We start from the raw sequence: 22,333 nt of genomic DNA on the forward strand, positions 1-22,333 counted from the left end.
TTGATAAAATTAAAAGGCTTTTGCACTCAAGAAGGTAGAAGAAAGGCACCAAGATGCCTGAATTTCTTAGTCAGGTATTTTGTTAAATCTAGATGTTTTGGTATTTCAACATTTTGGACCTCTTGCAGAAAATGTGCCAAGTGCCACGCGTAAACACAGCTTTTAAAGGCACAGTGCCGAGCATATAATCGCATGTGCACATCCACACAAGGTTATATGGTATACAGGCAATTATAACCAGTCGCACAGCAACGGCCTTGGAGGTCAACCAGTCCAACAACACTTTTCGTGCCGTATACTGAGGCCCAGAGAGGTTAAGAGCACAGTCACACAAAGCTGACATCGGGCTTACTCTCTATGGCGCGCGCGCTTTTCATTTTCTCAGGTTACCTAATAAATTTGCTTGCATTTTCTCTCTTGGTTTTTTTTTTTTTTTTTGGTGCCCATTTGTGCAAAGGTAAATGGGTCTGGCTTCACGTGCTTGCGACCCCAAACACCATAGAACAGAAAGACGGTCAGGGCCCTGACTACCTGGCCAGCTTAAGACGAAATAGTGGCGCAAGGTCAGAGGGCGCGCCAGGCCTGCCCCTGGGGTTCTGCGCTGAGACGTCGGCGGCTGCCGCGCTTTCGCAACCCTCCGTGTGGGTGGTCGGACACACGCCACCCGGATGACACAGCTCCCAGTCCAGCTCCGCTGTCCGTTTTGGGAAAAGGGGGACGCCCCGAGCCGTGGGGCCACAGGGAAGACTAAGAGCCGCAGGAGGGCACCTCGAGGAACAACACCGTGACGTCAGGGATCTTAAGGCCTAGCCGCGCTCGGAACTCGCCCCACCCAGCGAACGCAAAGTACACCCCTCCCAGCCGCGAGGACGCTGGGGGGCGGGGCCACCTACTGACAGGACCCTCGCGCCATCCCCATTGGACTGGAGAATGAGTGACGCTAGAGGCCCCGCCCCCCCGCCCCGCTCCTTCGCGGCGCTCCTCTCCGCGCCCGCCTCGTCGCTTGCGCTGTGGGCGCTGACGTGTCTGGGCGGGTGGTTGCGACTCCTCCCCGCGCGGGCAGCCACTCGTCGCGGCGACGAAGGGGCGGGGTGGCCGGGGCCGGCGCTCCCCCTGGCCCCAGCTCCTGGCCCGCCCTGCCGCCCCGGCCCCACGGATGAGGGTATATATTCGGAGCTGGCGCTGGACGCCGATGAGTGGCCGCGCCGAAGGAGCCGGAGCTGGGCGTAGCTGTGGTCGCGCCGAGAGAGGTGAGGGACTCCCAGCTCATTCGCTGTCTACTCTTGCCACCCTGGAGGAGACGGCGGGACTCGGGACCCGGGGAAGGTGGGGGCCTGGTGCCGCCACGCACCCGCTTCCACGGCCACGCGCGCGACGTGGACACGCGGCGCACGTACGTGCAAAGAGCCAGCAACCTGGCACACGCCGAGGAGTGCGCTGCCCACCCACACTGCTCCCGTGTGGCCCGCAGCGCTTCTCAGCCTCGGCGACCCCGCTGGGAGTGCTGGCATGAGGGCGCCCACATGGGCAGTGTCTGCAATCAGGGGTTTGTCAAGAGGTTGGGAGTGGAGCCTCGCCTGGACCCGGGATGGGGGCCTTGAGGTTCTCAGGCTAGGGCCTTGTGGACAGTTTTGCCAAGCTTGGGGGGCCTACAGTGGGGACAAGTCGTTGGAACTGTGCGGTGGGAGTGAGTTGGGGTGTCCTGAGTATATAAGGAAAAGACGCTGAAAGCGTTGATGGTAAGGATTGGAGATACTTGTGGGGGCCATGAGAGTGGGACAAAACCTACTTGCCGTTTTGTTTTAATATGATGATGGAAGAGGGTTGAAATTTCTGGCTTTCTCCTGGCTTGGCCAAGCAGCAACATGGGATTGGAGGGTTCAGAGCACACATGTGCTGTATGGCTTCCCGAAGATTTTGTTAGGTTTGGCCTGACCCTATGCTATATTTATTTGTACATGGTTTATGAAATCTGAAATCAGGGAATAGTGATTATGATAATGTGTGTATGTTATTATGTAGTGCCTTTAGTTTAAGGGCTTTCTGGTGAAATTAACTAGGTGTGGACAGAAGGCAGTTTCTGTTCCTTCACGGTTACTGAGTTGCCTCACTTAGCTTGGGCTAAAAAAGACTTAATAGGCTATGCTGTGAAGCATTTAAAGCATTCAATGGTTATGGCTCCTCCCCATGACTATTTTTCAAACGCTCTGAGAGGTTACCCATCAACTTGGGGGACATAATATAGCCGCAGAGATAGAGGTAGGAAGGAGACCAGAAGAGGAGGGGGAAATACTAAATATCTTTTAAACTGGAATTTAAATTCTAATAAAGTTATGTTTGATAATGGTGGGCTACTGCCAAATATGTCATGTAGCAAGTTCTGTCATAATTTCCAGATCTTCGACTTTTTCAGACTTTGGTTGTCAAAGTAAAAATCCTTGTCTAATTCTCTTATTCACTACTGCTTACCCATTACACACACGCACACACCTCTTATCAGAATTAATGGAGAAAATACTACTATTTTTGTGGCATGGAGGTGGTTATATCTGGTTCATCCTGTAAAGTTCCTCTCCTACTTGTCCTGTACATTTTCTTCCTTTCTCCATTCTGTTGGCTTATGAACTCAGTTTTGCAAAGTGAGTCAGGTATAAGAAAATCAACTGTGTCTGTATTTTTGAATAAAGTACAAATCACCTGTTTCTCTTTCTCTTGCCACCCCTCTCTTACACACATACACACATGCACATACACATGCACATGGAGATAACAGAGTCTTTCTCTTGAGAGTCCGTATAGCATGATGGTTAAGAGCATGAATTTAGGAGTCAGGCTGTTAGGGTTTGAATCCTAGCTCCGTCACTTTACTGGTTTTGGACCTTGAGCAAGTTATCTCTGTGGCTCAATTTCTTCCTCTGTAAAGTAATCCCAATAACAGTACTTTAGAGTTGTTTTGAGGATTAGCAGCTATCTATAAAGCGATAAGAATCGTGCTGCCATATATATGGTAGTGTTCGTTGTTATTGCCCCTTCAAGGGACCCACAGATGTAGGTTCTCTTAACCTGAGTTTGTAAATGGTGTTTGATGTTTAATAGTCCTCATGAGGTAGAGAGTATTATTAATCCCACTTTAAAGGTGGGGAAACGGAGGCATAGGGAAATTAAGTAATTCAGCTGAACTCCAGAATTTTGCTCTCAACTACCTTGTATATTGCCTTTTACTATTCTTACATGAGAAGATTCTTGCTTTTTCTTTGACACCTACTTTTCCTCTGTCCTTTATATCTAAGCTAAGCAATTATAATGCAGTGATGATTCTTTCCAGTGTGTCTCAAATTTATCCCTTTCACTCTTATTTCCTCTGCAACAAATCTGGTTGCTCTTTGGTTTTTCACACCTGCAATTGTCTTTTAACTTGTTTTCCTGCTTCTAGTTGTCCTTCCTTACAGACTGTTTTGTGCCATGCTCTTTTCTCTCATCTCTCTAAAGCATGGTGGAACGGCCCTGTTTAGTAATCTGTGTTGGCTTCCTGTTACCTACTCTGTTTGGTCTAAATTCCTTTGCTTAGTTTTCAAGGCTCTTCATGGGTTAGCCCTAACCTACATCATTTCCCATCATTCTACATAAAACTTGAACTTTCTTACTGCTCTCCATCCTACACGTTTACTTACCATGGCCACCAGACTCTGCTTGTTTCCTAATCTTGTCTATATAATCTGTTCAACCGTTGAGGCACAGCTAGATCATACTTCCTTTGTTAACTCTTTCTGGACAATGCCTGTCTTCTCTTGCATTTATCTGTATTAGCTGAGTAGATTAAATATTTCCTCTTTCTCCTGTTTTTTATTACTATTAACATTTGGCTGGATTATTATGGAATGCTCTTAAAAAGCATTACCATATCACTTGATTGTTATGTGTGTATTGCTTGTCCTTTAGGGCTCAATTCTTTTTTTTAATTTAAATTAATTTATTTGTTATACAGCAGGTTCTTATTATCTGTTTTATACGTATTAGTGTATACATGTCAATCCCAATCTCCCAGTTCATCCCACTGCCACCCACCACGTTCCCCCCTTGGTGTCCATACGTTTGCTCTCTACATCTGTGTCACTATTTCTGCCATGCAAACTGGTTCATCTGTACCATTTTTTTGGATTCCACATATACATGTTAATATACGATATTTGTTTTTCTCTTTCTGACTTACTTCACTCTGTATGACAGTCTCTAGATCCATCCACGTCTCTAGAAATGACTCAGTTTCGTTCCTTTTTGTGGCTGAGTAATACTCTATTGTATATATGTACCAAATCTTCTTTATCCATTCATCTGTCGATGGGCATTTAGGTTGCTTCCATGACCTGGCTATTGTAAATAGTGCTGCAGTGAACATTGGGGTGCATGTGTCTTTTTGAATTATTGTTTTCTCTGGGTATATGCCCAGTAGTGGGATTGCCGGGTCATATGGTAATTCTATTTTTAGTTTTTTAAGGAACCTCCATAGTGGCTGTATCAATTTACATTCCCACTAACAGTGCATGAGGGTTCCCTTTTCTCCATACCCTCTCCAGCATTTGTTGTTTGTAGATTTTCTGATGATGCCCATTCTAACTGGTGTGAGGTGATACCTCATTGTAGTTTTGATTTACATTTCTCTAACAATTAGTGATGTTGAGCACCTTTTAATGTGCTTCTTGGCCATCTGTATGTCTTCTTTGGAGAAAAGTCTGTTTAGGTCTCCTGCCCATTTTTTGGTTGAGTTTTTTTTTTAATATTGAGCTGCTTGAGCTATTTACATATTTTGGAGATTAATCCTCTGTCTGTTGATTTGTTTGCAAATATTTTCTCCCATTCTGAGGGTTGTCTTTTCGTCTTGTTTATAGTTTCCTTTACTTTGCAAGAGCTTTTAAGTTTCATTAGGTCCCATTTATTTATTTTTGTTTTTATTTCCATTACTCTAGGAGGTGGATCAAAAAAGATCTTGCTGTGATTTATGTCGAAAGAGTGTTCTTCCTATGTTTTCCTCTAAGAGTTTTATAGTGTCCAGTCTTAATTTAGGTCTCTAATCCATTTTGAGTTTATTTTTGTTTATGGTGTTAGGGAGTGTTCTGATTTCATTCTTTTACATGTAGCTGTCCATTTTTCCCAGCACCACTTATTGAAGAGACTGTCTTTTCTCTGTTCTATATCCTTGCCTCCTTTATCATAGATTAGTTGACCATAGTGTGTGGGTTTATCTCTGGACTTCCTATCCTGTTTCATTGATCTATATTTCTGTTTTTGTGCCAGTACCATATTGTCTTGATTACTGTAGATTTGTAGTATAGTCTTAAGGAGCCTGATTCCTCCAACTCCATTTTTTTTCCCTCAAGACTGCTTTGGCTATTTGGGATCTTTTGTGTCTCCATACAAATTTTAAGATTTTTTTGTTCTAGTTCTGTAAAAAAAGCCACTGGTAATTTGATAGGGATTGCACTGAATCTACAGATTGCTTTGGGTAGTATGGTCATTATCACGATATTGATTCTTCCAGTCCAAGAACACGGTATATCTCTCCATCCATTTGTGTCATCTTTGATTTCTTTCATCAGTGTATTACAGTTTTCTGAGTACAGGTCTTTTACCTCCTTAGGTAGGTTTATTCCTAGGTATTTTATTCTTTTCGTTGCAATGGTGAAATTAAGGATTGTTTCCTTAATTTCTCTTTCTGATCTTTTGTTGTTAGTGTATAGGAATGCAAGAGATTTCTGTGCATTAATTTTGTATCCTGCAACTTTACCAAATTCATTGATTAGCTCTAGTAATTTTCTGGTGGCCTCTTTAGGATTCTCTACATATAGTATCATGTCATCTGCAAACAGTGACAGTTTTACTTCTTCATTTCCAATTTGTATTCCTTTTACTTCTTTTTCTTCTCTGATTGCTGCGACTAGGACTTCCAAAAGTATGTTGAATAATAGTGGCAAAAGTAGACATCCTTGTCTTGTTCCTGATCTTAGAGGAAACGCTTTCAGTTTTACACCATTGAGAATGATATTTGCTGTGGGTTTGTTGTATATGGCCTTTATGATGTTGAGGTAGTTTCCCACTATGCCCGCTTTCTGGAGAGTTTTTATCATAAATGGGTGTAGAATTTTGTCAAAAGCTTTTTCTGCATCTATTGAGATGATCATATGGTTTTTATTCTTCAATTTGTTAATATGGTGTATCACAGTGATTGATTTGTGGATATTGAATAATCCTTGCATCCCTGGCATAAATCCTACTCGATCATGGTGTATGATCCTTTTAATCTGCTGTTGGATTCTGTTTGCTTTTATTTTGTTGAGGATTTTTGCATCTATATTCATCAGTGATATTGGTCTGTAATTTTCGTTTTGGTAGTATCTTTGTCTGGTTTTGGTATCAGGGTGATGGTGGCCTCATAGAATGAGTTTGGGAGTGTTCCTTCCTCTGCAATTTTTTGGGAGAGTTTGAGAAGGATGGGTGTTAGCTCTTCTCTAAGTGTTTGAGAAGAGCTCAAACAGGAGCTCTTGTGGTCCTGTGAAGCCAACTGGTCCTGGACTTTGTTTGTTGGAAGATTTTTTTTTTTTTTTTGGCGGTACGAGGGCCTCTCACTGTTGTGGGGCACAGGCTCCTGACATGCAGGCTCAGTGGCCATGGCTCACGGGCCCAGCCTCTCCGCGGCATGTGGGATCTTCCCGGACCGGGGCGCGAACCCGTGTCCCCTGCATCGGCAGGCGGACTCTCAACCACTGCGCCACCAGGGAAGCCCTGTTGGAAGATTTTTAATCACAGTTTCCATTTCATTACTTGTGATTGGTCTGTTCATATTTTCTATTTCTTCCTGGTTCAGTGTTGGAAGGTTATACCTTTCTAAGAATTTGTCCATTTCTTCCAAGTTGTCCATTTTATTGGCACAGAGTTGCTTGTACTAGTCTCTTATGATGCTTTGTATTTCTGTGGTGTCCATTGTAACTTCTCCTTTTTCATTTCTAATTTTATTGATTTGAGTCCTCTCCCTCTTTTTCTTGATGAGTCTAGCTAAAGGTTTATCAATTTTGTCTTCTTAAAGAACCATCTTTTAGTTTTATTGATATTTGCTCTTGTTTTCTTTGTTTCTGTTTCATTTATTTCTGCTCTGATCTTTATGATTTCTTTCCTTCTACTAACTTCATGTTTTGTTTATTCTTCTTTCTCTAGTTCCTTTAGGTGTAAGGTTTGATTATTTGAGATTTTTCTTTTTTCTTGAGGTAGGATTGTAATGCTATAAACTTCCGTCTTAGAACTGCTTTTGCTGCATCCCATATGTTATAGATCTTCATGTTGTCATTGTAATTTGTCTCTAGGTATTTTTTGATTTCCTCTTTGATTTCTTCAGTGATATCTTGGTTTATTAGTAGTGCACTGTTTAGCCTCCACGTATTTGTGTTTTTTACAGTTTTTTTCCTGTAATTGATTTCTGATCTCATAGCGTTTTGGTCAGAAAAGATGCTTGATACTTCAGTTTTCTTAAATTTTCCAAGGCTTGATTTGTGACCCAAGATGTGATCTATCCTGGAGAATGTTCCATGTGCACTTGAGAAGAAAGTGTATTCTGCCACTTTTGGATGGAATGTCCTATAAATAACAGTTAAATCTGTCTGCTCTATTGTGTCATTTAAAGCTTGTGTATCCGTTTTAATTTTCTGTCTAGATGATCTGTCCATTGGTGTAAGTGAAGTATTAAAGGCCCCCACTGTTATTGTGTTACTGTCAATTTCCTCTTTTAAAGCTGTTAGCAGTTGCCTTATGTATTGAGGTGCTCCTATGTTGGGTGCATATATATTTATAATTGTTATATCTTCTTCTTGGATTGATCCCTTGATCATTATGTAGTGTCCTTCCTTGTCTCTTGTAACAGTCTTTATTTTAAGTCTATTTTATCTGATATGCGTATTGCTACCCCAGCTTTCTTTCGATTTCCATTTGCATGGAATATCTTTTTCCATCCCCTCACTTTCAGTCTGTATGTGTCCCTAGGTCTGAAGTGGGTCTCTTGTAGACAGCATATATAGTGGTCTTTTTTTTGTATCCATTCAACGAGCCTGTGTCTTTTGGTTAGAACATTTAATCCATTCACTTTGAAGGTAATTATCGACATGTATGTTCATATTACCATTTTCTTAATTGTTATGGGTTTGTTTTTGTAGGTCCTTTTCTTCTCATGTTTTTCCCACTTAGAGAAGTTCCTTTAACATTTGTTGTAGAGCTGGTTTGGTGCTGCTGAATTCTCTTAGCTTTTGCTTGTCTGTAAAGCTTTTGATTTCTCCATCGAATCTGAATGAGATCCTTGCTGGGTAGAGTAATCTTGGTTGTAGGTTCTTCCCTTTCATCACTTTAAATAAATTGTGCCACTCCTTTCTGGCTTGTAGAGTTTGTGCTGAGAAATCAGCTGTTAACCTTATGGGAGTTCCCTTATATGTTATTTGGCGTTTTACCCTTGTTGCTTTCAATAATGTTTCTTTGTCTTTAATTTTTGTCAGTTTGATTACTGTGTGTCTTAGCGTGTTTCTCCTTGGGTTTATCCTGCCTGGGACTCTTTGTGCTTCCTGGACTTGCGTGGCTATTTCCTTTCCCGTGTTAGGGAAGTTTTCTACTATATTCTCTTCAAATATTTTCTCAGGTCCTTTCTCTCTCTCTTCTCCTTCTGGGACCCTATAATGCAAATGTTGTTGTGTTTAATGTTGTCCCAGAGGTCTCTTAGGCTGTCTTCATTTCTTTTCATTCTTTTTTCTTTATTCTGTTCTGCAGCAGTGAATTCCACCATTCTGTCTTCCAGGTCACTTATCCGTTCTTCTGCCTCAGTTATTCTGCTGTTGGTTCCTTCTAGTGTATTTTTCATTTCAGTTATTGTATTGTTCATCTCTGTTTATTTGTTCTTTAATTCTATTAGGAGTTTGTTAAACATTTCTTGCATCTTCTCGATCTTTGCCTCCATTCTTTTTCTGAGGTCCTGTATCATCTTCACTATCATTATTCTGGATTCTTTTTCTGGAAGTTTGCTATCTCCACTTTATTTAGTTGTTCCTTCATCTGGTACAACGTCCTCTGCCTTTTCGCTTTGTCTGTCTTTCTGTGAATGTGATTTTCATTCCACAGGCTGCAGAATTGTAGTTATTCTTGCTTCTGCTGTCTGCCCTGTGGTGGATGAGGCTATTCTATCTAAGAGGCTTGTGCAAGCTTCCTGATGGGAGGGACTGGTGGTGGGTAGAGCTGGGTGTTGCTCTGGTAGGCAGAGCTCAGTACAACTTTAATCTGCTTGTCTGCTGATGGGTGGGGCTGGGTTCCCTCCCTGTTGGTTGTTCGGCCTGAGAAGACCCAGCACTGGAGCCTACCAGTGGAGCTCTTTGGTGGGGCTAATGGCGGACTCTGGGAGGGCTCACGCCAAGGAGCACTTCCCAGAACTTCTGCCACCAGTATCCTTGTCCCCGCGGTGAGTCACAGCCACCCCCCCCCCCACCTCTGCAGTAGACCCTCCAACACTAGAAGGTAGGTCCAGTTCAGTCTCCCGTGGGCTCACCGCTCTCTCCCCTGGGTCCCGATGCACACACTACTTCATGTGTGCCCTCCGAGAGTGGAGTCTCCACTTCCTTCAATCCTGTCAAAGTCCCGCAATCAAATCCCACCAGCCTTCAAAGTCTGATTCTCTAGGAATTCCTCCTTCTCTTGCCGACCCGCAGTTTGGGAAGCCTGATGTGGGGCTCAGAACCTTCACTCCAGTGGGTGGACCTCTGTGGTATAAGTGTTCTCCAGTTAGTGAGTCACCCACCCAGCGACTATGGGATTTGATTTTATTGTGATTGCGCCCCTCCTACCATCTCATTGTGGTTTCTCCCCTGTCCTTAGATGTGAGGCATCTTTTTTGGTGAGTTCCAGTGTCCTCCTGTCGATCATTGTTCAACAGTTGTGATTCTGGTGCTCTCGCAAGAGGGAGTGAGCGCACATCCTTCTTTTCCACCATCTTGGACCAATCTCCTAGGGCTCAATTCTTAGTAAAGACAGTGGATATATTTTATTGCTTCTTTGTGGAAGTTGCTCTTTAAATAAAATGTTGTTTTTTTTTTTTTTTTTTTTTTTTTTTGCGGTACGCGGGCCTCTCACTGCTGTGGCCTCTCCTGCCGCGGAGCACAGGCTCCGGATGTGCAGGCCCAGCGGCCATGGCTCACGGGCCCAGCCACTCCACGGCATGCGGGATCCTCCCGGACCGGGGCACGAACCCGTGTGCCCTGCATCGGCAGGCGGACTCTCAACCACTGTGCCACCAGGGAAGCCCTAAAATGTATTTTTTATAATTATAGGGTTCCTGTCTTCTTGATACTGTTGTATTCTGAATTCTGTGTTTCTGTCCTTAGAGATAAAAGGAGAAGGGTTGAAATATTAAACAGTCAAGTGTTCTTTCAGTAGTAGCTTAGTGGTCAGAGGAGTAGTATAGAGGCAACTAGAGCCCTGGGATCAGACTGTCTGCATTCACACCCTAGCTCCACCAGTCAGCCGGGTTGCTTTGCCTCTCTGTGCCTCATTCTTCTCAACTGTAAAGCGATGATAATAATAGTATTTATGTCATAGAGTTGTTGAAAATTACATGAGACCGTGTAGGTAAAGTACTTGGTGCAGGGCCTGGTATATAAGAATAATTAGCATTGTCTTACAAGTTTGATCTCTTATGAGTATGATCATGATGGAAAGGCAGAATTTCCTTAACATCAAGGGTTGAAAAATTTTTTTTTATTTTATTAAAAATTTTTTTTGGCCATGCTGTGGGGCTTGCAGGATCTTACTTCCCCGACCAGGGATTGAACCCGGGCCCTGGCAGTGAAAGTGCTGAGTCCTAACCACTGGACCACAGGGAACTCCCAAGATTTTTTTTTTTTTTTTTTTTTGTGGTATGCGGGCCTCTCACTGTTGTGGCCTTTCCCGTTGCGGAGCACAGGCTCCGGACGCGTAGGCTCAGCGGCCATGGCTCACGGGCCCAGCCGCTCCGTGGCATGTGGGATCTTCCCGGACCGGGGCACGAACCCGTGTCCCCTGCATCGGCAGGCGGACTCTCAACCACTGCGCCACCAGGGAAGCCCCCCCTTTTTTTTTTTTTTAATGTACTTATTTTTAGCAGGAAAAATCTCAGGTTTTGAGGTTGGACTTTGACCTGCTCTTCATTTCTTTTCTCTTTCAGGTTTACAGGTGCAGAAATTACACCCCAGTTATCACAAAACTTGGCTACCAGAGCATTATGAATGTTAATGACCTCAAACTCAGGTTGTCCAAAGCTGGGCAAGAACACCTATTGCAATTCTGGAATGAGCTGGAAGAAGCCCAACAGGTAGAACTTTTCACAGAGCTCCAGGCCATGAACTTTGAGGAGCTGAACTTCTTTTTCCAAAAGGCCATTGAAGGATTTAACCATTCTTCCCAGCCAGAGAAAGTGGACTCACGGATGGAAGCTGTCCCTCGAGAGGTGTTGGGCAGTGCTACCAGGGATCACGATCAGCTGCAGGCCTGGGAAAGTGAAGGTACTGAGCCTGGGAAGATTTGCTCTAAGGCTTATTATGAGATGTACTAAAACCATTAAAGTAACAGTATTTTCACTTCCTTAAGACCTTAAGCCAGGTGACTGATCTGAGAGTGACAGATTGTGTGGCCAAGAGGCCACAGTGGCTCCTGTTGCCCATGTCTCCATTCTCTTTTCATTTCTGGTGCCTGATTCAAGGCCCTTCTCATTCAAGTCATAATTTGCCTCTAAGTCTCTTTCCTTTCTCAGTGTCCGTACTTCTATTAGATTTCCCTTCCTGAAGCACAAGCTGCATGATTCAGTTTATTCTAGCTTACTCCAAAACCCTTCCCTAACACGGCCCTATCCAATCTTGTCTCTTATGTTTCTCTCCACTGCTACTGCCCCACACCTTTCGGCTGGACCCTGTAATTCACCTTTCTCTGAACCTTCTAGTATGCCTTTCCTGCCTTTGCTCATGCTCGTCCTTAGCTGGGTCTGGCCTTTACCCCTTCTCCATGTAGCTGGATCACCTTGTGACGCCACCCGTCTCCTGGAGCTGTGCAGTGAGGTGGCTGTGCCACTCGGGAAACTTACACTCATTCTCCAAGGTTCACCACACATACTCTTTCATCTGTCACCTTTCTGTCAGTGTCCCAGGTTGAAATTATTTGTCCATGCTCATCTTTCATTTTTCCTTATAATAAGGGTTGTTTATGTCTATCTTCATCATTACATTGTAAACTTTTAAAGAGCAGCCCGTGTCCTAGGTGTCTATGTATGTCACATAGCATTTAGAGCGGTGTTTTGCAGTTATATGTTGGTCGATAAATGTTTGTTGAATTTCCCCAATGCTTTTTCCTCTAAAGCATATCATAAAATCTGTCCTCATAACTAATACTAATGAGTGCTTTTGACAATGGCAAAATAGCTAAAATTTAGCTTTTTTTGGTAGGGTTAAGAACTGTGGTTTTTATAATCTACTACTCCTCCATAAGTAAAAGTGACTAAATATTGCAGGCCCTTGAGTGTTTGTACATGCTATTGTCAAATCTGGACCTCATTTCCTCAGTTGTCGAATGAACAGATTGGACTAATACTTTTTCCTTTTTAAAAAAACATTACTCTATCGCAAAAATAATATCAAAGTAACAGAACTACAGTAGAGAAATTGCCCATAACCTCATCAAATCTATGTTTTTATTTGTCCACATTGCCACCTAGTACTTGATTATATACATATTTACTTTTATAGATATGATTTATAGTCTAAATTTGCACCACACTATGGGTATTTTTATTGTCTTTCACTTTTTGGCACTCCCTGCAACCCCCCAAAAAAGAAACATAACTGCCATTATCAACCTTCTTCTCTGCCATTATCTTCATGTCTTTCTCTGGGCTTACAGATCTGTTTTTCAAACTGTTCCAAAGACCTCTAGGGTTTCAACTGCTGGTGAAACTGTGGAGAGGGGGGAACAGATACTAAACAGGTAGGTCTCCAGCCCCTTCATCTCCCCACTCCAGGAGCAGTTCTACTTTGACCTGTTTTTATGTGTTTGATACATAAATAAACCTCTTTACATGAAGTTTTACTTAAAAGGGGTTGAAGATTAAAAACATTGAAAATAATTGGATGATCTTCAAGGAGGGCCCTTTCATATTTAAAATGCTTGGTAGTGGCTAACCTTGCTTCTTACTTAGAACAGGGCTCTGCCACTAAGATGTGAGAGAGTGGCTTCCAGATGGATCCTTCTGAATGGAGGACAGTAGTGACACTGTGACCCCCACTAACTTTGGATTCATTAATCTTTCCCTCCCTCCCTGGGTTTCACCAGAAGCCACACAGGACCTCTTCTTACCCTCTGGTATTCCAGCTGCCTATATTTCTCCTTGTGATTTTATGGAGATAAAGTCTTAGAATTAACTCTTATGGAAAGCCAAGCTTTGGCCTTGTATAATGGGGAACATGAGCAACAGTCAAGACTTCCTATAGTTTGAGTCTCTTCTTTATGGCCTTTTTGTTGGAATCTGTGGAACTAAAAGTCCACCTTTATGACTTCTCATTTGGATTAAAATCCAGAACTGTTACAAGCAAGTCTAGTATAAGAAGGTGCAAAGCAAACTTCCTTTTGGCTTGCTGTCAAGGGAAGAATATTTATTTGTGGCTTAAGCAGTAGGGGTGGAGAGGGAGACTTTTTAACTGACATTAACAACCTTTTCATTAGGTAGAAACTGCCATATGTGTGCAAATTCATAACAAAAGGAAGTTTCTGCAGTAAGTTATCAAAGGAAAGAGATTGCCATTGCAAAGATTCCAATGCTTTATTTCAGATAGTAGGAAATTCCTGATAATTGTATCAAAGACAACCTCCCCCCCAGCCCCCGCTGCGCCTGCCCCCATCCCACTGCCCCAGGATCAGGGAAATAAAAGCATTGTACAATAATTTCAAAGTGTCTGGTGGCTATTGACCTTAGACATTTTAACACCTAGGGTGGAAAATTATTGGTTAAGGATAAATACGTAAGCTACCACTGTGCTCTTTATTGAAGAGAGATCTTGTTTTGATTTAATTCTTGAAGTGTTCTGGCCAGTTGTAGAAAATGGAACGTAGAGGGGTAACTGAAAAACCTCTATCTTACAAAACTGAGATCTTGGAAGAAGTAGTTCAGAAGCTTCAATGAGAATATCATTTTAGAAAAGATATTCACACTGGGAAAATATATTTGCTTTAAAAAAAATCCCGTTCTTTATGAAAAGAAATGCATGCTTAAACTGAGCACAAAACAATCTTGTAATTCTGTGTTATAATAAGAAATTAATATTCAGTGTTAGCCCTTTTTTAACCTGTGAGACATTTAAAAAATTAATCTATATAGCATTGTAGAAAAGTAAATGGATTGTTTAGAAAAAATGTATTCATAACATTATCCTCCTCTGCATTTCCTGAAATCTAGTGCAGTGATATTTCTAATAGATTTGTTTTATTTTAAAAGTAACACATACTTATTTTGGAGAAGTTGGAAAATACTAAGAATTACAAAGGAAAAAAGATAAATCTCTGCTGTCCCACAATCCAGAGATAAATACTCACTAGTAATATTTTATAGTATTTTCTTATATATATACACGTACATTAGGATTATAGTTTATGTATAGTCTTGTAGCCTGCTCCAGAAATTGTTATTATGAAAAATTTCAAGCGTATTTGGAAGCAGATATTTGGGGACAAAAAATAGTATAATGAACTTCTATATATGCATTACCTTAATTAAATAATTATCAAAATTTTGTTAATTTTGCTTAATCTATCCCTCTTTCATTTTTCTCTGCTGTAGTATTTTAAGGCAACTTGCAAACATTATGTTTACCCTCATAAAATTCAGTATACATCTCTTAAGTATAAGGACATTTTCTTCCTAATTACAATGCCATTATTATACCTAGTGAAATTCACAATAATCCCCCAGTATCTGAAACCAGTTCAAATAGAGATTTCCCTTATTAGTCTACTTTTTGTGCTTAATATTTTGGGGAAGTAGTTAATCCATAAAATAATTGTTTCACCTGTAAAATGTGATTAAAAATTAGACTTAAAATATCTTCTCTCTCGTGTATAGTCTTTCTTCATTTCCACCAGTTGAAAAGCCTGTTTACCCCATCCCTTGTCCAGGAGTGCTGAAAGTTTAGATAGAAAGCTCTGGCAATGCTCTACATCAGAAGCACCTGTGCCAACCTCCTTGTTTCAGGCACATGCCCAAATCAAAGAGTATGTATGAGAGGAGCTAGTCCAAGCAGGAAGTTATCCAGGAAGCAGTTGACCTGTGAGAGGCCACTGTAAACTCTTCTCTCTGTTTGTTGTAAATGTTATCAGGAAAAGTGCTCGGACTCTGTTGGGCTAACATGCATGACTCCCCAAGGAGAGAGGTACACCCCTGCCCTGGAAATGGCCCATTCTGGCTTGATTTTTTTAAACTTCTGATTTAGTGTGTGTTAGGTCCTGATTTCTGTGGGAAGGTAATTAACTCTAGTGACCTGTAATGAAAAGATTATATAGTAATGTACTTTTCAGGGTTTTTTTTTCCATATATTTGCAGAAGTTTTGGGATAGAAGTTCATAATTTCCTAATTGTCACATGGGTTAAATACATTTATAATCAGTTAACATTTTTCAAATAGGTGCAATGCTGCCTGTGTAAAATTTATGGTATGACCCATACAGTTTGAAATCATGTATATTGCCATGTAACTAAAAGGCTTACTGAATTTTATTGGCCTGCTTAATTTCAAGAAGTATTTTATCTGTCATTATAAGACATACTACTTTATGTGTTACACACTTTTGATAAACATTGCAGTTTTATTGTAGTAACACAGATGAAATGGATGAATACTTCAGCCCCACACGATTTGGTATTGTTAACAACAGCTGTAGCTACATTTATTTAGTTCTTGAATTGAAGCTGGCTTTGATACTCTAGGGACTGCTTTCTTTCCTCTTGTTTTTCTCTGTTCATAAGTGAGATGCATACAGCAGGTAGAAGTTAATGCAGAGACACCTTTTTATCACAAATATTTATGGATTGTGTTATAATTCATTATAATAGTTGTGGCTAGATGGAGATGAGATGTAAATGTAGATCTGCCTGGAAATGTACCCCTGGCAAGCATGGTCTCAATGCTACTTTTAAGACATAGTGATTAGATGGGTTATCAGGTCCACAGATGGAAAGAAGAATTGGAGAAAGTATGGCTGTTGGGGGCTTAGGAAATAAACACATGCCATTTATTTCAATGAAGAAAGAGACCACTGTCAGCTGTTGGTTAGCACAGCTTTAGAATGGAAACATTTGGAAATTTGGAATGAAGCAGTAGTTTAGGGAACTGATCCAAGGAAGAGAAAAGGTTATACAGTGATATTTTGATAACCAGTAAGAATCTGTGGAAAGTGCTGGTTGTTGTTGCTTGGCCATCTGGCAAGCAGGAGCTCAGATGTGGAGCTGACTCTGGGAGTGTGGCTCTTACCTTTTACAGGTAAGGGAGCTGAGAGAAGAAACTTACTTTTGGACCGAAGGTAAAAGTAAGAAGGCAGGAAGGATGATTAGAGCCATATTAAGAGTACAACTTAAAACACATGTGCTCTATAAAGAAAATAAATAGTACCAAAAAAACAAAGACCTTTGTGTCCAGAATATTTATCTGGGACTTTTTGGGAACATGTTTAGAAATATTTTTGATTCCAGCACCTTTGGTGGTATGTGAGGGTCCAGACAGACTGAAGTTATTTGTCTGCCATTCTAAAATGGTGTGAAACCTGACCTGAACAGACATGAGACTTGATAAACTTTTTTTATCCCACTTAATGTGATTATAAGGTACTGTCTCAGATCTGCTGGGGTAAAATATAACATATTGTCTATGTACTATATTCCTTTTCTAAATTTTGAAGAGTTCTGCATTCTGAAATAAAATGCTGAAATAAATCTGGTTTAGGTAAGGGATTGTGGACCTGTATTTTAAAATAATGCTTTTTGGGTCAGTGACAGCAGAGTTAAATTTATTTCCTAGAAACCATAGTTTCTTTCATAACTCAAGGAATAACCAAATGTAAAATGGTTTTCAAAACTGCTTTATATGGTTCCCTGTTCCCTTCAGATTGCTTCATCTCAGCCAGTCTTCGTTACATGGTGGTTGTGGGGAGTGTTTAAGCACAACACGGAGCTGGAATGCTGTTAGAAATTCAGTGTTCAGCAAGTTTTGGAGAATGTGGGCTCTTCCCGGCTCAGCAGCTTTTCCATGTAGGGTGATGGGTAAGATAGATAAGAAAAGGCAGCACAACCTCTCATGAATTCAGTGGAAAAGAGTAGGAAGGGCAAGAAGGAAATAGGAAGGACAGTTTACACCCCTAAAAATTATGGTGCTATGTAATTTATCTGTTAAATGTTTGGGTGTGATAAGAGACCTTTGTGGGCAGTGCAGTGCTGGTGAATAGGCCCTGGGGTCAAGTTCTAATCCTGATTCACACTTTTTAGTTGTGTGACCTTGGGCAAGATCATTAACTCATCTGAGCCTATTATCTCTAAAATGGGGAAAATTATACCTGCCTTTTAGATTTTTAGTTACTATTTTGGAGTCTAACATTACCCCTGGTATTTTATTTTCAAACTCTGATAAGGTACAATGAAATGCCATGGAGAAAAGGACAAGGACAATCTAGTTATAGGCAATGAAGAAAGAGAGAAAATTAATTCTCAGATAGCTAAGCTCGCAGCTTTACATCAAAGGTGAGAATTATGGAAATATCTAATGTGCTTTTAAATTTTTTGATTGAAAAAATTGCTAGAAAGTTCTTGCATAACATCCTTGGCTGTACTTAGTTACTGGTGAAGACAGATTGTAGAATCAGGACAGTTCTGATTTTATAATGGATTTATTAAGAATATTTCTTTAAGTTCACAATGTACTAGTATATTAGCTTTAGGAAAGCCCAATATATCAAAAACACGTAAAGCCTAAAGCTGGTAAATTAGACAAACTTGCATTCCCTAAAGATGTAAAAAATAATTGATACTGGCCACCATTGCCCCCTCTGGCTTGGCCTACAGTTGTGGATAGTGGCCTGCCTTGTTCATAGAATTTCTGAGAATTTTAATGAAAGTATGAAATTCAGAAAATAGAACAAAAGCCATCAACCATTGCTTTATCACATCTGACCTTTTACAGCTTTTCTAGCTTCCCAGAGATCCAGTTTCTATGTTGCCTCTTCCCATAAGCTACTCTACCTTCTGGTGCTGAAGCTGTCTACCTTAGAGTTATGAGGTGGCTCTTAGAAATGGTACATGGCAAGATTTTATTTTATTTTATTTTTTAATCAAAAGTGAGAGCCTCTGTCTCTTAATAACATTTATAGTTTCACTTACAGTTTCAAAAAAACTCCGTGTCACATCCTTCTGAGCTGCAATAGATGACCCATTTAAAAAAAAAGGCATTTTAATAAATTTTACTGAAGTATAATTACATACAATAAAATGCACTAGTTTTATGAGTTTTTAGAAAATTTACACACCCATGTAACTACCACCCCAGTCAGATATACATTTCCATCATTCCACAAAGTCTCCTGATGCCCTTTTGCAGGCAAATCCCCTGAGCTCATTCACTTGAGTTGGGTTTCAAACCCAGCTTTCCTGACTTCAGAGCCCGGCTTCTCAACCGCTGCACTACACTGCTTTCCCAACTCAGGGTTTCTTTTCTTTACATTTACTGGATGGTAGCTTGTCTAGTATACTTACATCCTCATTGGCTGATTAATTGTTATTGATTGATTGATCAGCTGGAGGTAATTTAATAGCATCATCATTCATCCTGAAGCCTAGGGATCTGCTTTTATCCTATCTTTTTCTTAACTTGCCACATCTGATAAGTTGTCAAGTGCTTGTATAACATTTATAACATCTCTTGGTCTTTGCCTTCCAACCTTATCAGAATAAAAATTATTAGTTCATTAAAGTATATTATTCATTGTTTGGTGTTTGGTTGGGTTATATAAATTTAATTTTTTAATAATAAAAATGTTTTTATTAACAAGATAGTCATCCATGATTACTTGTGAATTCCTTGTCTTTACACCTTATGCAGATAGGGTGACTCTTTGCAGCTACCTTTGTATATGTAATCCTAAAGTGTTGAATTATAGAGTGATACACGTATTTTCTTTTTTAGGACTTTTCCAGATTTCTCAGAACAAAGTAGCAGTTCTTCTTCTAGCTGGTGGGCAGGGGACAAGACTTGGTGTTGCATATCCCAAGGGGATGTATGATGTTGGTTTGCCATCCCATAAGACACTTTTTCAGATTCAAGCAGAGCGTATCCTGAAGCTTCAACAGTTAGCTGAAAAATATCATGGCAACAAATGCATCATTCCGTGGTAAGATATTTCTCATTATGGGACAGTGTCTGAACATGTATTGGTTTATAATATTCAAAATGCATATGTACTTTATTCATAGGCAGATGTATTTCCTGTTACTACAGATTTTCTTGGGAGCTATAATTTACTATATATGTTAAAATATGTGTTACAGCTAGATAGATAATCACTGTAGCCTTAATGAGCAATATATACTCACCTCCAACTTTTAATCCCTACCTGAGTACCTTTGGGTGCTCAGATGGTTCTCGTGGTCTAGAAACTTCATATTGAGTGGTACTTTGTCTATGTATAGAATTTCTGATTGAAAATCAGTTTCCCTCTGAAATTTGAAAGCATTGCTCTATTGTTTCAGCATTGCTTTGGAGAGGTCCATTGCCATTCTGATTCCCAGTCTTTTTTTTTTTTCCCCCCTTTTGCTCTGAAAGAATTTGGGGTCTCTTTTTATCTTTAGTAACTGAAATTTCATGACGACGTGGTATGGATCTATTTTCAGTCACTGCTGTGGGCACTCAGTGGGTTCTCTCACTCTAGAAACTCATATCCTTAAGTATTGGGTTATTTAGTCCTCCTGAAACCTCACCTTTCTCCCATACACACCAGCTGAAACCCCATTGATTTCTCTGCTGTGGGCCAAACTGGGATTCTCAGTCTCTGATAGTATGCCAGGTCCTCAGGGCCTATCTTGGCCAGTGTTCATCTTCTAAACACCAAGAGATTACAGGAAATTCTGCTCTGTTTTTTAAAAGGTTTTGATTTAGCTCTTGAATGTGTTTCTCAGAGCAGCTTTGGAAGTTAGCATGTTTTGAGGGGGAAACCAGCTGTGCGTTTGAAATCCCTCAAGTCCCTAATCTTGTTATTTTAGCTCCAGGTGACCAACAAAAACTCTGCTGGTTTCTCTGCCCTTCTGCCTGGTCCAAGCTCAGATTCTCTACCACTAGCCTTTACCCCAGATCAGCAAATACCCCCAGGAAAAGGCAGCTGCATATCTTTAGCTCTCCTTTGAAAGATTCTCACTCTCTTGAATTTTAGTTCTAATCCATGTTGCTTTTGTAGCTCTCTGATGCCTTTAAAAATAGGCTTTTTGTAATTTCCTCAGCTTTTCTAGCTATTAAGGTTGGTATTGGCCAGCTGTGAACTATTTTCTTCATTTTGATTCCCTCAGGGATTTTTGAAGGACGTCTGTGTTCTAAGTGGCCAAAATTCTACTTAGAGCCCTGGCCTCCCACTATCATGTTGGATTTTCTTCTTTTTCTTTCTCCTCACAGCTCAGAATTTATTTTTCTTATGTGGAACAGTTTAGTCACTTCTTTTGTCATCTAAATCATGATACCCAAAGATTTTGTGCCCAGGGTTCATAATACTCATAATACCCAGGATAATTTGTTAATCAGACAGATATTGACTGTGCTGGGAAATTATATAATGTTCTTCATTTAACAGATATTAATTGAGTACCTACTTCTGGGTGCTGGGAACCGAGACAGATAGAACCAAAACAGACAAAAATCCCTACTTATATATGGTTTACATTTTAGTAAGGGGAAAAGCTATTGTAGTCACTAATTATGGTTTTAGATAGAATTTTTTTCTCTTTTGCTACAGTGGCATGGGTTGGATTTTTGTGACAACAGAGAGTATAATTACACTTTTATGATTTTAAATAAAGGGTGAGCAGAGCCCAGATTCCATTTCAATTTTTTTGTAAAAAGAACCATAAGAGATAATTAGAATGTATTACATTTATCCTTTTCTCCCTATTACTAGAATAGGAGATTTCAACCTAGAATACACTTTTCAGAGTTCTAAAATGTTTACTTGAGCCAGTTGTAGGCTTTCTGTTGCAGGAGATATGTTTTAATATTGTTACAGATTTATTTTATACATGAGGATTGATGAAGTTACTGGAAGAAATTCCCCTTGGGTAGCAGCTAATGCTGCCTTATCCAGGAAGAGGATGAAGGAAGTGAAAACAATAAACAGTGCCCTCAAAAATTTTCTTTAGCTTAGGAAATAGACAAGACTTTCACATAGTGCTATGGCTTAGAAGATTTACTTTTCTCTTGCAAGGTATATAATGACCAGTGGCAGAACAATGGAATCTACAAAGGAATTCTTCACAAAGCACAAGTACTTTGGTTTAAAAAAAGAGAATGTAATCTTTTTTCAGCAGGGAATGCTGCCTGCTATGAGTTTTGATGGGAAAATTATTTTGGAAGAGAAGAACAAGGTTTCTATGGCTCCAGGTTTGTAACCATTCTTATTTAATGGTGACTAGAAGTGGTGGTAACACAACTCATTAAATTGTTTTTTTGAAGTACGGTTGATTTACGATATGTAGCTCTTTAAGTTTTGATATATATTTTTTTAATACGGTGATTTGGATGTTAAAAATTAATATTTTAATTATTTTTAAATTTGGCAATGATTAAAAAAATGGAAATGCCCATGGGTGAAATGGATATGCTTTTATACTTCTGTGGATGTCTGCTCTTGAGAGCAATTTGAGCAGCATTCAGAGTATTTTATATACAGTATTGTTCATGGCTACATTGTTTATTGTAGTGAAAAATTGGAAACCATCTGCTGCTTAAAAAATAAGAGGCTAGATTATAGTTTACCTGTAGCATTAATTCTTAAACAGTATTGAAATAATTGTGTGGAGATATTAATTGATAAAGCGAAATAGTTTCAGTAGGTTAAGTAAGAGAATGAGAAATACAGAGCTACCTGCACAGTTGTAGCTTGCTAATGGCATCCCTAGGATTGGGCAGTGTGTTGCCTCTGTAGCCACATATAGTGACCATAAGTATGATCCCACTATAATATAAAGTAAATGTGTCAACTGATTCTCATCTATGTGAAGCTCTTC

The 22,333-nt window shown here is 40.2% G+C and overlaps 1 protein-coding gene across 5 annotated transcripts in view; it reads left to right on the forward strand.

The window, feature by feature from the left end:
* The first annotated feature begins 946 nt into the window (after nucleotides 1-946).
* Nucleotides 947-22,333, forward strand: part of UAP1 (UDP-N-acetylglucosamine pyrophosphorylase 1) — a 39,545-nt gene continuing 18,158 nt past the window's right edge. For 2 of the 5 annotated variants that reach the window (XM_032621175.1, XM_032621186.1), the window contains exons 1-4: nucleotides 947-1,250; nucleotides 11,216-11,552; nucleotides 19,254-19,458; nucleotides 21,532-21,707. In XM_032621175.1, the coding sequence (XP_032477066.1) occupies nucleotides 11,273-11,552; nucleotides 19,254-19,458; nucleotides 21,532-21,707 (661 nt within the window). In that variant the 5' untranslated portion in view covers nucleotides 947-1,250; nucleotides 11,216-11,272. Of the gene's footprint in view, nucleotides 1,394-11,215; nucleotides 11,553-19,253; nucleotides 19,459-21,531; nucleotides 21,708-22,333 lie in introns of all 5 variants that reach the window. The other 3 variants (XM_032621194.1, XM_032621165.1, XM_032621157.1) reach the window with 3 other exon arrangements.

The sequence above is a fragment of the Phocoena sinus genome, chromosome 1, assembly GCF_008692025.1.
Source record: "Phocoena sinus isolate mPhoSin1 chromosome 1, mPhoSin1.pri, whole genome shotgun sequence".
NCBI classification, from domain to species: domain Eukaryota; kingdom Metazoa; phylum Chordata; class Mammalia; order Artiodactyla; family Phocoenidae; genus Phocoena; species Phocoena sinus.